This window comes from Staurois parvus, unplaced genomic scaffold, assembly GCF_062004578.1.
Source record: "Staurois parvus isolate SC_StPar_1 unplaced genomic scaffold, SC_StPar_1.0 ptg000564l, whole genome shotgun sequence".
NCBI classification, from domain to species: domain Eukaryota; kingdom Metazoa; phylum Chordata; class Amphibia; order Anura; family Ranidae; genus Staurois; species Staurois parvus.
This window is the reverse complement of record NW_028318360.1, coordinates 989,178-1,002,696: the sequence shown is the minus strand read 5'-3', so window position 1 is coordinate 1,002,696 and position 13,519 is coordinate 989,178. Positions and strand designations below refer to the sequence as shown.

At 41.1% G+C, this 13,519-nt stretch overlaps 1 protein-coding gene across 4 annotated transcripts in view; it reads left to right on the top strand.

Annotated features, from left to right (window-relative positions):
- ZFYVE28 (zinc finger FYVE-type containing 28) overlaps positions 1-13,184 on the top strand; it is a 371,188-nt gene extending 358,004 nt beyond the window's left edge. For all 4 annotated transcript variants that reach the window (XM_089691531.1, XM_089691530.1, XM_089691528.1 and 1 more), the window contains one exon: positions 233-13,184. In XM_089691531.1, coding sequence (XP_089547657.1) covers positions 233-364 — 132 coding nt within the window. In that variant the 3' untranslated portion in view covers positions 365-13,184. The remainder of the gene's footprint in view (positions 1-232) is intronic.
- The last annotated feature ends 335 nt before the right edge of the window (positions 13,185-13,519 follow it).

Sequence of the window (13,519 nt, the reverse complement as noted above, 5' to 3'; positions counted from 1 at the left end):
ATCAACTGCAGGACTGCCAGCTAAGAACCATCAATGTAAGGGTTAGCAGTGTTGTATAGATTGGCAGGCTAAAGTGCCCACCTTAATTCCAGCTTGTAACCAGACATGGAGGTCTTTGCCCCGTCTTCCCCCACTGCCAGTTCTTCCTTGCTACCAACTATAGTTTCCTGTAGCCAACGTACTGTATTGTGACCCGGTATATTTTCTTACGCATTTCTTTCCTCTCTTCCAGATCTTCTGTTCCCGCTGCTCTTCCCACTCTGCCCCACTACCGCGATACGGGCAGATGAAACCAGTCCGCGTCTGCACACACTGTTATATGTTCCACGTCACTCCTTTCTACAGCGACAAAGCTGCAATCTGATGTCCTGGCGCCCCCCCTCCACCTCGCAGGCAGACAGCTCCTAAGTCTTGTTGCTTTTGACCCAGGCCAAGAATTACTCTTGAGAAAAGGACTTTGCTGGAGGCATGCTGGTTTTCATTTAAAAACTTCTGAATGCCTGTACAGAGAAGTTTGATTATGTTTTTTGTTTTTTTTTCCTTTATTTCTTAAGCTGCTAAAGAAAAGGATGAAGTGTCTGTGGCTCCCAGCTTCAGTACAGTCTTCCACATGTTTTGGTTCTGACATGACAGACACCATGACACCATAACGCTTTGAAGATCCTCACTACATCACTGATTACTTACATGGTAAAGATTACCAGATTGATTGTAGCATCTGTCACAGCACACGGCTCTGAGGCACGGCTGCACATCTGTGTGCTCGGGAACGCTGCCGTCACCTGCACAGTTACGCTTCCATTGTACCTTTGTCTCCCTTTTATTCAAGGGAAAGCAAACTGAGCAGAAGAAGAGTTGTTTTGTGTTCCAGAAGAGAAAAGACGGTGTGTGTACAGAGCAATATTTCAGTGTCAGGAAGAGGAGGGCTTAAAGATGTTTATTGCGTAATTTTCTGCATTTTAATTTATATAGTTAAAGGTAAACTCCTCTCAAAACTGATAATTCAATATTGCACTTTTTTACAAAAACATACTTCTGGTATATTTCAGGGACTTTGTGGGGAATATGAGATATCTTCCCCCTCAGAAATCCCAACTAATATAGCCATTGCAAGGCTAGATTGTGGTACTGTAGACTGTCCATGGACACTCCATATCATTGGTGATCTACCAGTTAGAATTTGGGAGCTTCATGTGCGACCCCAGTTGAAGTTGCAGGGCCAAGCACTTTGGAGCTCCTCCTAAGTTAAAACCATAGCCCTCCCTTCTTCATTTACTGCAGTCTCCCCTCAAACAATTAAGTCAGCAGCAAATACTGTAGCTGCTGACTTTTAATGTAAGGACACTTACCTGTCCAGGGATCCAGCAATGTCCTCACCCGAGCCGATTCTCCAGTCGGCTTCAGGTACAGGCGCCGTCATCTTAGGAAAGGGAAACCAGCAGTAAAGCCTTCCAGTATCACATCCGGATTCCAACTGCGCATGTGCGAGTCAAGCTGCACTTTGTAAATGGTCCCGCAGTCTTCTGGGACCGGTTATGTGTCCCAGTAGGGGGACTGAGGAGGGGGCCAAACTTCCGCAGAGATTGCCACCGTGATCTGACCGGAAGTGGGAAGCAGGTATCTGTCAAAACCATGTATCCGCTCCCTGCTTTCCCCCATAAAGTGCCAAAGAGGGCAGTGGAGGGAGGAGGATGTAAACAAGCAGAAATTCCCCTTTAGGGTGAAGTTCTACTTTAGGACTACCGTGGACATAGGGCCCTAAGCCCTTCTGTATACAGCCCAACACAGACTTCACATCAGACCTCAATGAGATAGGCTCTCCAATATCAGAAACTTTGAAGCTGCACCTGGAGTGGGCTTCAGGATATGTACTTGGTTAAAATATCTGTATTGGGGACATAAAGTGGATAGGCAAGGACAGCAAATGGGTTGGTTGCACTACAATTATACATCTTTATTCTGTTTATTCAGCAGTTAATTGGGAGCCTTTCTGCAGTGCAGTAAGACTGTGTTTCCATTAAACAGCTGATCCCCCTTCTTCCATTGACGTATCTCCCTGTGTAAGGAGAACTTGAAAGTGAATACTGAACCTTTTGTGGGCCTCTTTAGTCCATTAGTGAGGTTTGAGAAGAAAAGCGTGGTAGGCTGTACCTCTGCAGAGCACATGCTACGCCTCTACACCTGGCTCCCTCAGCTAGACATTGCTGTATTTGCATTCATGTGTCACTAGATCCAGATGCTGACAGCACAATCCCAGTCATTTCTAAAGTTCTTATGTCCTCCTCTCCATTCTTATAGAAATTCAAGGATAAAAGTGGAAAATACATTTGGCCAACATGGTCAGATTGTTTATCATAACAGCTAGGAGGTACACCAAGGGAGTATGGAGGGCTATCTGTCGACAGGAGTGACTGGGACCTTGTTAGGTCTGCTACAGTGAAACCTCACCAACGGAGCGTCTGCGAATGGGAGTCATGCCACCCATGCTTACCAAAATGTGATTTATTAGTTTTTGGTGGAGTTGTCCTTTAATACATAGCAATAATTTTATTTTTTTTTAAATACATATACATATTTAGCTGCTGAAAACAAGACACCTCAAAACCTTTTATTTTAACTGGAAAAAATATTACCTATAATGGCCAGACATGAATCCTGTGATGGGGGGGACTTGGTGTAGTTTTCACATGTGGAGCTAAAAGTTCCTGCAGTACTTCCAGAATGGTTTCACAACAGAAGAGACTAGAAGGGTAATCCAAGTACTGATCTACAGCCAAGGATAGGACCAACTGGAACTGTCATTTCATGGCTTCAGCAGGGCTCAATCACCCCCTACCAGCTGGTTATATCGTTTTCTGTTAGTAGGATCTCCACTCTGCCCACCTACAATAGGGGGAGGTTCTTTCTGCTGTATTTGCATATATTTTACAATAAGAATGTCCATGTTTGGTTTCTTAATGTCTGTTGCTGTCATTTAAATTACAGTGCAGAGTTTTCATGGCTGGCATCTTTGGAGATACGAGAAGCCACTCACTAGTAGTCTGACATATTCAATTAAAATAAAATAAAACTTTCCATTCTGGGTGGATACATCTTTAAAAGATTAAATAGAATTTTAACAGTGGGGTATGAAAAAAGTTAAGGTAAAACAGTTACTCTGTAAAGTAGAGTGTTAAAGTGTAACTCCATCTGAGATATGAATCACCAAATATACTTTTCTGGAGTGTTTCTGGGATCCTCTCTATCAAATTTCCTGATCCCTGAATGGCAGCCTTTAATTTGTCTGTTATTAGAAAATCCCACCGCTATACCTTCCTAAAGAAGTCACAAACATCCCCCGACAGTGATTTGCACTCCATTTGGTCACCAGTGAGAAAAATAGCCATGTGGATGGATAGGCACATCCAGCCTGCAGCAAGCATGCCTCAAGACTGCTAAAGCCTGAAGGAACTTGTAATCCTATTTTTTAAATTGATGATCCATCTTACCTTCAGGCTCTTCCATTTGGCCATTCTTATTGCCAAGAAGTGATTTTAGCACCTTTAAAACAGCAGCAGGCCGGTATCTAAAAAAAAAAGTTGACTAAAATCTGTGCTATCCTCGATTCACACCAGGTTCGGCTTTGAAAGTGCTCTACTTCAGCGCAATTTCAAAGCCGCTAATCAGTGCGGCTTGCCAACATCTGTGCAACTTCATACACGGATGTCATTGCAAGTCGCACATAATAGATGGAGTTTCAATTTGCCATTATGATATTTTTATAGTTTACATTACACATGTTGGAACTAGCAGTCCACCCACAACTTTGCTGTTCTTTGGAACATTTTTGCACTCCATCACCCACTGTTTGTTGCAGCCAAGAGATCTCCGCACTGGATTTTCTAGATTTCACCCACGGTTGCCATTATACAATGCAGTAAATCCAGACCAGGGCAGGTGGTTGGAGCAGATGTAGAGATCCCACCGGAGCAGTCCTCTAGCAGTATAAAAAGTAATTCATTTCTGCTGACATTGAATTACCTTGAAGCACACTGCACGTGACTGAGGTGTTGAATATTCACAAGGCAGTGCAGTCAAGTCACCTCTGTTAGTAGGTTTACCTTGTTTTCTTTATTTTGTGACCATATTCAGAAATATTAGGATTGCTTTCCTCTTGTTGGGTAGAAAGTTGCATAATCTACTGAACGCTCTCCTGTGAGCTGTAAGATTGGTCCAGCCATTCATGGACACAGCCGTGTCTAGAGTTCCCTTGTGGCATTATGAATTCTTGTTGTGCCTTTTCTGGCCTAAGTGATATTTTGTGGTCTTCAGAAACAAGATGGCCATACACGCTTTGAATTTGGGCCAGTTCCTGCTGATGTGGCCATAATTCACACTGCGAGTGGCCCTGTCAGAACCCATTACATTCCAAAAAAAGGTGGAACATTATTGGCTGAACAATGCTTGCATCCAATCAGATGTAGGCTGCTAAATACAATAGCCAGCAGCGGGAGTTCCTCTATCCTCGCTGTTTAGCTGAAGACTCTATAGTATACATTAAGAATTTAATAGGCACTTTTGTCCCACCCTTCTGTCATATTATAGTCAGGCTGTTCTCACAGCTATTTATTGGTTTAGCTTGGAATTTTGAAGTTTAGGTGATACCTTTTATTGGCTAGCTTGGGATATCAGGACAACTTGGATCCCATTTCAGGGTTCATGCAGATGGGCACTCAGCCCAGTGCAGCGAATTGAACCATTTGTTTTTCCCACCACTGAGCTGCATGCAGGCAGCCCATAGTAGTGAATGAGTGTGCAAATACCCCCACAGCTTTGACAGGGATGAGTGGACAGACTCTGTGTCTGGCTCCGTGTACCCATCCCTGTAAAACCCGTGTGGGGGTGAATCCACACAGTGGGTGCATACCCATTCACTTTCTATGGGCTGCCTGCAAGCAAAAGATGCCAATGTGGAAAATTGTTCACCAAAGAGTATCTGAATCCAATGGGATGCAGTTTCTCTTTGGGTATTTGGCCACAGTTGCTGCAGATGTCTGAATACAACAGCCGGCAGGGGAGATTCCTCCACTCATACTGTTTTAGAATAGAATTGTTAGCTTTAGGTAGATATCAGATTTTAGAGATGATATTGGGGAAATTGACTCTGAGATAAGAAGTCCAGGCACAATTCTCACCTGAAATGAGTCCTTTTAAAGGCTTGGTTCACACCTATAGTGTGTCTCTGCAAAATGCACTAAAAAACACACAGTCCATTTAACATGGTTTCCTACGGGACACATTCACATCTATGCATTTTGAGCCTTTTGGAAAGGGTCCAGGACTTTTTTTTCCTGCAGCAGAATACATTTTTGGTGCAATAAACTTTAATGGAACCCTACCAAAAACACAAGTGTTGCATTTTTCATGCGTTTTTATTGCATTTTTTTTGGGCGTGTAGGAAAGTATTGAGTGTGACTTTACACTCTGGCACTCAAGTCGCATCAAAATAGTGCAGGAAATGTTTAAAGGTCACAGCAACTCTGAACAGGTTCCTGCACTACTTTGATGTGATTTTGAGTGCCAGAGAATGTAAAGTCCCATCAAAGTCGCACTCAATACTTTCCTATTGGCGGGAATAAAAGCAAAACTTGTCAAATGCAAAACACACTGCACAATGCATCAGACGCAACACGCATAGGTGTGAACCAGGCTGAAATGTCCACATACAACCATTAGTTAACAACAAATACAACCATTAGTTAAATGCAGCTATTTTTTTTACAAACTTTTTTTTCCAAACTTTGAATAGTATTAATTATTGTAAAAAGAAGTTATCCAGTACTGGGCATCACTTAAACTCCAAACCTTCTGCATGAATCCATGGCTAACATGGTACAATCCTCCAATACTGCTGTGTTGAATTATCTTGACATTTGGTGGCATCTACCTCCTGGATGGACTACAGATCAGTAGTGTGATGATACTGATTCATTGCCAAGCACCAGGCTGGAGGAGAGCATGTTATACAGGAAGTACATAGTCATGGCTGTTGTCCCTAACTCTCCCTTTCCTCCACTTAATGAAGCCAAGGTCCGTAAATCACAACACAGAATGACATAAATGTTGGCAGGTCGAACAGCTTTGTGTCTGGAGTGCAGCTTTAAAAAAAGGTCTACTTTTGGAATCTGAAATAATACCTCTCTGTGATATTTAAGACCACCATTTATTCCAAATCCGACAGGCACTGAAAGATGACATTTGGGATGCCAGTCCTTATTTTAAATAACGCATTTTATTTTCACAGAACTTTATTGCAGCCGTTGACCACCTACATCCATCCCAGGCCCCAAGATGAGCTTCCAGTGTCATGTCCCTGCCCCGGTCACACACAGTATGGATAGAAGTCAATTTTACCAGTTTTTAGGGGGTTGAAAACTAGAGAACCTGGAGGAAGCACACACCAACACAAAACATACTACATGCAGATGGAACAGTTGATGCAAGATTAAAGAGCTAACCAATAAGTCTTTGAGCTGCTTTAGAATATTTGATAAACGAGACTTGTTTGTGTGTATACAACTTAGAAAACGTTACAAGCTGCAACGATCTCTGTTACTATTTCTTCTAATTATCATCAATACTTCCTTTCAACTGTCAGCCCAACAGTCTTACCGATCCTCCCACATTAAATCCTTCGTGTATATGGACCTTTGCAGGTCTCGACAATAAATCAGGTTTTCTGTGGAATTGTAAAGACTGGTTTGACGTCTGTGTCAATCTGCGTTCTCCGTGCAATCGAATTTTGTGAACCTTCAGTTGTCATGGAAAGGCAGAATAATTAAGGAGCCTGCAGATGTTATGGACACAGAATGGTGGTTTTCAGTCTGGGGCACATTTTATAACATTTTCCATCAAATTGATCTATAAGAGGTCTATCAACTTGGGTTGTATGGAGAATTCCATAGTAAGATTTATTACCTCTGAGAATGATTATTGCAGTGCATAAAACATGTATTGAATAGTGTCTACGTAAGTTGTGTATTTCTGCCTTTTGGCCAATATATTTCAGCTTTTTTTTGACACTATGGAGGTTGATTTACTAAAACGAGAGTGCAAAATCTGGTGCAGCTCTGCATAGAAACCAATCGGCTTCTAGGTTTTATTGCCAATGCTTAATTGAAAAAGCTGAAGATAGAAGATGATTGGTTTCCATGTACACCTGCACCAGATATTTCACTCTCCAGTTTTAGTAAATCAGCCCCTAAATGTTCCTATAGCAGTGACTAAGTGACGGTGTAGCAGACTAATCACGCTGCCATGAAGCTGTGTCTGGTGTGAATTGTTAGTACATGAATAGTATTGTTTGAGGCATATGTTGGTTTATATAGTATTATATAATAACTGATAATATTCCCTCCACCGCTGACATTCAGTCTTATAATGGCAGACAGGTTTGACATAGCTTCTGATATAAAACAGTAATTTTCTTAAAGCTGGGAAATTCTAAAGCAGTCAGGGGTCTGTTCGGTTCAGCAAACATATGCGGTTCACCTACTTTTCTGAAATGTATTCATAAGGCCATTCCACCCAAAATTCTATCCATCTATCTATCCATTCAGTCGTATCCGACCCTTGGTGATTGCATAGACCGTCACTCGTAAGTGACTTTTTTCCATGAATTCTCTTAGCAATTATTTTACAGGGTAGGTTGCCAGGTCTTTCCCCAACCCCTACCATGCTGGAGATCCCGCATGGCCAGGGATGAAACTAGGACAATTTAGACAGGAGCCAATTAACCTATCAGCATGTCTTTGGAGTGTAGGAGGAAAACGGAGTACCCGGAGGAAACCCACACAAGCACAGGGAGAACATGCAAACTCCATCCAGAAGGCGCCATGGTTGGGAATTGAACCCATGACCCATTTACTGCATGGCAGATGTGTTAACAACTCAGTCACTGTGCCGCCCCACCCAGAATTAAGTCCCCTTTATGGTTGGGATGGCTAAACTGCCAGATTATTGCTTCTGAAATGGTCTTTATAAGTGAGTCTCATACGTCGTGTTATATGTAGATCAAAAGAAAAATCTAGGTGGGACAGTGGGCTATCTGCAGCAGAAGGACGGAACTAGGAATTTAGGTGCTGAGATCTTGACACTCTTGTCCATGGGACAGGACACACGATAGGGTTCATGATGATGAGTGTTCCTGTCAAATGTTCCCTTTTCCATTAGAACACATGCAGCTGTGTGTGCTTGGAAATGCAGTGGTTTACAAGAAAAGGCTGCTTTTCTTGCATTTCAAACACCAAAAATGGCAACCACCCCAACCTATAACCAGTTTTTGCAGCAAGGTGCACCGAACTGACCCTGTCTTACATTTTACAATAAAAACAGGTTTTGTTTGCACAGATATGCCTACGACAAGAGACCTCTGTATATACTGCATCCCGAACTCTATTATTTTCAGATTCTCCATAGTAGGAGCACATATAACAATGGATAGATTAAGGGCAGGTATGCCTGGAGGGAGCCCACCCCTCCTTAAAGGCACAGGGACTAAAGTGACACCCAGCAAAAGCACAATGGCGAAGGCAACCAGTGTGTCCCTGCACCCAATTCAAGCAATTGCACAAAAAATAGCAACCAACCTTTAACTAGCCTTTGCAGCAAGGTGCTTTGCCTGCATTTGAAACGCACCTCTGTAAGACATGCTGCATCCAAAGAAATGCTGTGCAAAGCAAAGGGGGTCAAACACAGCCTCTGACCTTCCATGTGTACTGCTGTTTTAAAGTCAAAAGGATTTCACTGATCTGCGTTTGTAAATGTGAGAAAACAATGCCAGTTCACATAACTCCTATAATCTGATCTGGTAATGCTTTTTAGATTTTCCAACAGCTATGTAGTGCAATAGTCTACCATGATGTTATGTTAATCAAACACATGATTTCTATAGGCATCTGCACTACATAATCTGTGGCCAACTTAAAGGAAGTGTTTTATGAGCACTTGAAGTGTAGATTCCTAAGTGAACAGTACTTCTGAGGAGCAGTTACCTTGTGTTGCCTCTACGTATCTGTCAGTGTCAATCTGTTTGTGTCCTTATGGAGCTCCTTGAAGTCCAAACACCAGATATATACAGGACCTCAACACCTGCTGAAGGCTTAAGCGATCCCTCTTGGTGTTAAAGCTCACCGCACTACACCATCTGAAGTCCATGCCAAAACCTCTACTGGCCACTGAGGCTCTAACACTGGACTGCTGAATGGTGGGGTTGGGGTTTAGCATGATGAGGGTGCAGAGCATAGTACCAGCTTCAACAAAGTTGAGGCCTTGTATGCAGCCAAGCTATGGAATCCAAGGAGCTCAACGTGGACACTAAAGTTTATTTGAAGGTTGGCACAGGTACTTGCTGGAAACACAAGGTGCTTGCATGCCAGCAGTATCTCCAGCTTAGCACCTGGAAACCTGATTTTAAATTGCAAGTTATGTTGTAGGTGTAATGGCCTTCTAACTTCTGTCCTCAATACAATTCTGTAGCCTTTTAACTGTAAGTGAAAAGATAAGCCGCTATAAATTTTTATACCTATCTGCTATGTGATAGCTTATTAGATACCATAAATAAGAAATGAGATGGTCAATGGGACTGGTCTTGGTAAAATAATGTGTTCATATTCCTTCACCCTCCATACCCTCTACCACTTATTTCATAAACACACATATAGACATATACATTGTTAGACACACATTAATCCTAAGCACTGGAATGTTGTATTGGCCCAATTCAGTTTCTTTCGAGCCAATGTTATCTCACTTGTGGGGTAAGTCACGTGTAATTGTGGCTTTTATTATAAACACTGGAAGATGTAATTATTCACTGTTTAAATAAAATATATATATGTGTATATGGAAAATTTGTTTTGTACAAATGAGGGCTGTCAATAAAGATATGTACATTGGCGATAATGACATTACTAAGTTCCAGTGGGTGGAATTGTGTCCTGGACTTGATTGGACACCAGTTTTTTGCACTTTGTTTTGCAATACTTTGTTTACACATCATGTGTTTTAATCTGTGTCACTGTTTGCTTCAATTGCTTCCTAACAGGATACCCCAGTCATCCACAGTCCACTAGGGGGTTGGTCATTCTGCAATACTGATAGACGTCATTACATGATTCTAGGACACTGACTCTCTCCAGTTAGCTGAGACAGATGTCCATGCATGATCCTTATCTTGTCTGCATTAAATCAGATAATGATGGCATGATCAGACTAGAGAACTATATGTGTCATAAAGGAACAGTACATTTCTCATTGTGTGATATATTGGGCACAGTATGCTGCTTATGCTTCACTATACCTCAAGTTGGTGGGCTGTATCTGCCTCTTCCCTGTTCTTCTCAGTACTGTTCTTCCTGAAATCTCCTTGTCCCACCCAGAGCGATATCCCCCAGCCAATGATATCACACATATATACGAGCCATACAATAGTCAAATTGTTTCAGCCAACTTTTGATTTTAAACACTACTAAAAGGGTCAATGCAACCTTCAAAAATATCAAACGGTGGAAACTGCTGGTTGCTGGAGATACATGGATGGTGGAAATAAAAAGTTTATACGTTCTGCAAGCAGGCTTGTATGAAGTTCACAGAGATTGTACACTAGTATATTATGTACAGAATACAAAACAAGCTTGGAGATCCCAATGTGGATAATTGTGTTTCAACTAAATGTTTGATGCAGGCAAGACCTTTCAGTACATTTTTTTTAATACATAGCCTGCCTAGTTGACATATCGCTGTTTTTTAGATTTTTATTAATTATGGGTAAAATTTTTAATTTAAGAGTGACACCTTGCATACCTGGTGGCAGATATCAGATAAATCAGACCCAATAGGGAGCTGAGATAGGAACATAGTGACCACATCTGAAGTCATCATGTGGCCATTTCCAACGGCCTTTGGAAATCCCAGTCATTCAGTGGGTCTGGATATGCTGGTTTTACTGGAAGACGATTCCAGCGAGCGAGTTGGACATTCTTATCGGTAGCTGTATGATTTTTCTTATAAAATCCAGCCTTTCCTTAAAGTAGTACTATAGGCAAAACTTTTTTTTTCATTTTGGATAAGGGCGGTTTATAACCCATGTCAGACTTTTTTTTTGCCATCTGTGTATTGCGGAGGTTCCCCTTCACTTCCTATCCCTCAGCCAAACAGGAAGTGGGGAAATCCCTGCAAATTAATGGAACCCCTTGGGGACCCCAAGATCACCAGAACTAGTGTCCCCATTGTAATATATAATAATTATTTTTCTGGGGACAATTTCTTTCAATTTCAATGAATATTGGTAAATGGGACAAATAGGGTGAATCTCCTCAGACGGGTTCTAATCCCTTTCCACTCTAACCAAAACCATTAAAATAAAGTTTTGCCTCTAGTTATACTTTAGTATACTGTGCTCATTATGTAGAAGAGTCATCACTAAAATCCCCCCAATAAAATCCTATGGATAATATAAAACAGAAATGTTCTACTCTGGAGCAACTGTCAGCCAGGAGATGTGTATGGGGGAAATTTTCAGTCTTGAGTTGCCCACTTTTTTTTTTTGCCTTCTCCAATGATCAATTACTGGCAATAATTAAAAATGTATTTTTATTAAATATGTAACACTGGCATTATGTTTCTTTTATAGAAGTAGAGCTAATTAAGTGCAATAATGGGCTGATTATCTAAACTACTGATGGGAAGGAACACATTTCCTAAACTCCTTTGTTGTTGAATGGGGTTTCAGTGAGCAAACCTAGACCCTCCAATCAGCTGCCTCTGTAGAAATCAGAACTAAGTAACGGACCATCAATGGGTTGATTTACCAGAAGAAAATAGACTGTTCACTTTGCAAGGGAAGTATCCCCAGACTTTAGTGAGTGAGGCAAAGCTCTGTTGACTTTCATTATCCAATCACGTGCAAGCAAAAATGTGTTGTTTTTATTTTTTTCTGTGAACGTGATTGGGTATTCTTTGCAAAGTCACAAAGCTCTGGGGAAAAGTGCCTTGCTGCCTTTTAGTCAACCATCCACAATGAGTGGAAGCTCCCATTTTGCAATATGTTCAGAGCAGTAAAGAGTTGTAGTAAGTCAACAGGTTCTCCAAGTGGTACTACAGTTCGGTAAATTTACAATTAAAGCTCTTGCAAACAATACACCATATAGACTAAAAAAACGAAAAAAAACAAATGAGTAGCTTATTGTTAATTATGGTTTTCTTGAAATGCAGAAAAACAAAGAGTATGGTTAGTAAATGTACCCAAATTAGAGGGTACTTCACTGAAGGGGACACACTAGGGGACACTTGGTGAACATCATTTGGTACATAGCTTAGAAAAAAATCAGAAGACTTTGGTATAGAGCCCTCCATGTGCAGGTTTTTGTATGGTGTGGAACCTACCATTTGCATGATATAGAGCCCTCTATGCGCAAGATATTGTATGGTTTGGGACCTACCATTTGCATGGTATAGAGCCCTCTATACGCAAGATATTGTATGGTTTGGGACCTACCATTTGCATGGTATAGAGCCCTCAATGTGCAAGATATTGTATGGTTTGGGACCTACCATTTGCATGGTATAGAGCCCTCAATGTGCAAGATATTGTATGGTTTGGGACCTACCATTTGCATGGTATAGAGCCCTCAATGTGCAAGATATTGTATGGTTTGGGACCTACCATATTGGCATAGTAATGGAAAATTCAACATGGCATCCACTCAGAGCAGTTATGAAACCTCTTGCTTGGTCATTGACACTTATTCAGGCTTCTATCTCAGGCTTCCTTTTGCAACAGTTAATGCAGTTTGATTTTCTTTTATTTAACTCTACATACTGCTTGATTTTGTATGATAAAGAACAACGCGGCATCCTGCAATCACTCTGTGAATATGCGTAGACTTCTGTAATATCAGAATGATGTTATTGAATGGATTGTACTTTATTTCCAGCCTGTTATTTTGTAAATGCAAAAATTCAGATAAAAGACATTTCCATAAATATATTTCCTGATCTCAGATGCTGTACAGTAGTTTCTTATGTATATAATGGGATTTCTTTAATGAAAAGCACAATGAGCATACTTAATACTGCTACACACTTGCCTCAAAGGGGGTCTTGTGTCTTGTAATAACTTAATTAAAATGTCCGTAATTTCTTTATGTGGGTTGCATTTTCTTTTATTGTTGTTAATATGAAATGATAAAAAAGTGGAAAGGAGAACGTGGAGCTCAAATAATGGTCAGCCATCATAGGAAGAGGCCTTGAAGGTCAACTTTGAATTGAAAGTTTGAGTGATATGACACCACTCAGAAGCTGCTTATTTTGGTGTGAACTAAAGTTGGCCATGCACCAGTAGATTTTTGAACAAACATTCAAGCTCACTAAGACAGGAAAAAAAGCAAATATCTACATTGAGGACAACAGCAGCAACAAAAGTAGTTTATATAGTGCAGAGAAGAATTATAACCTGATTTCAATGGCAGTACTCCTGTGG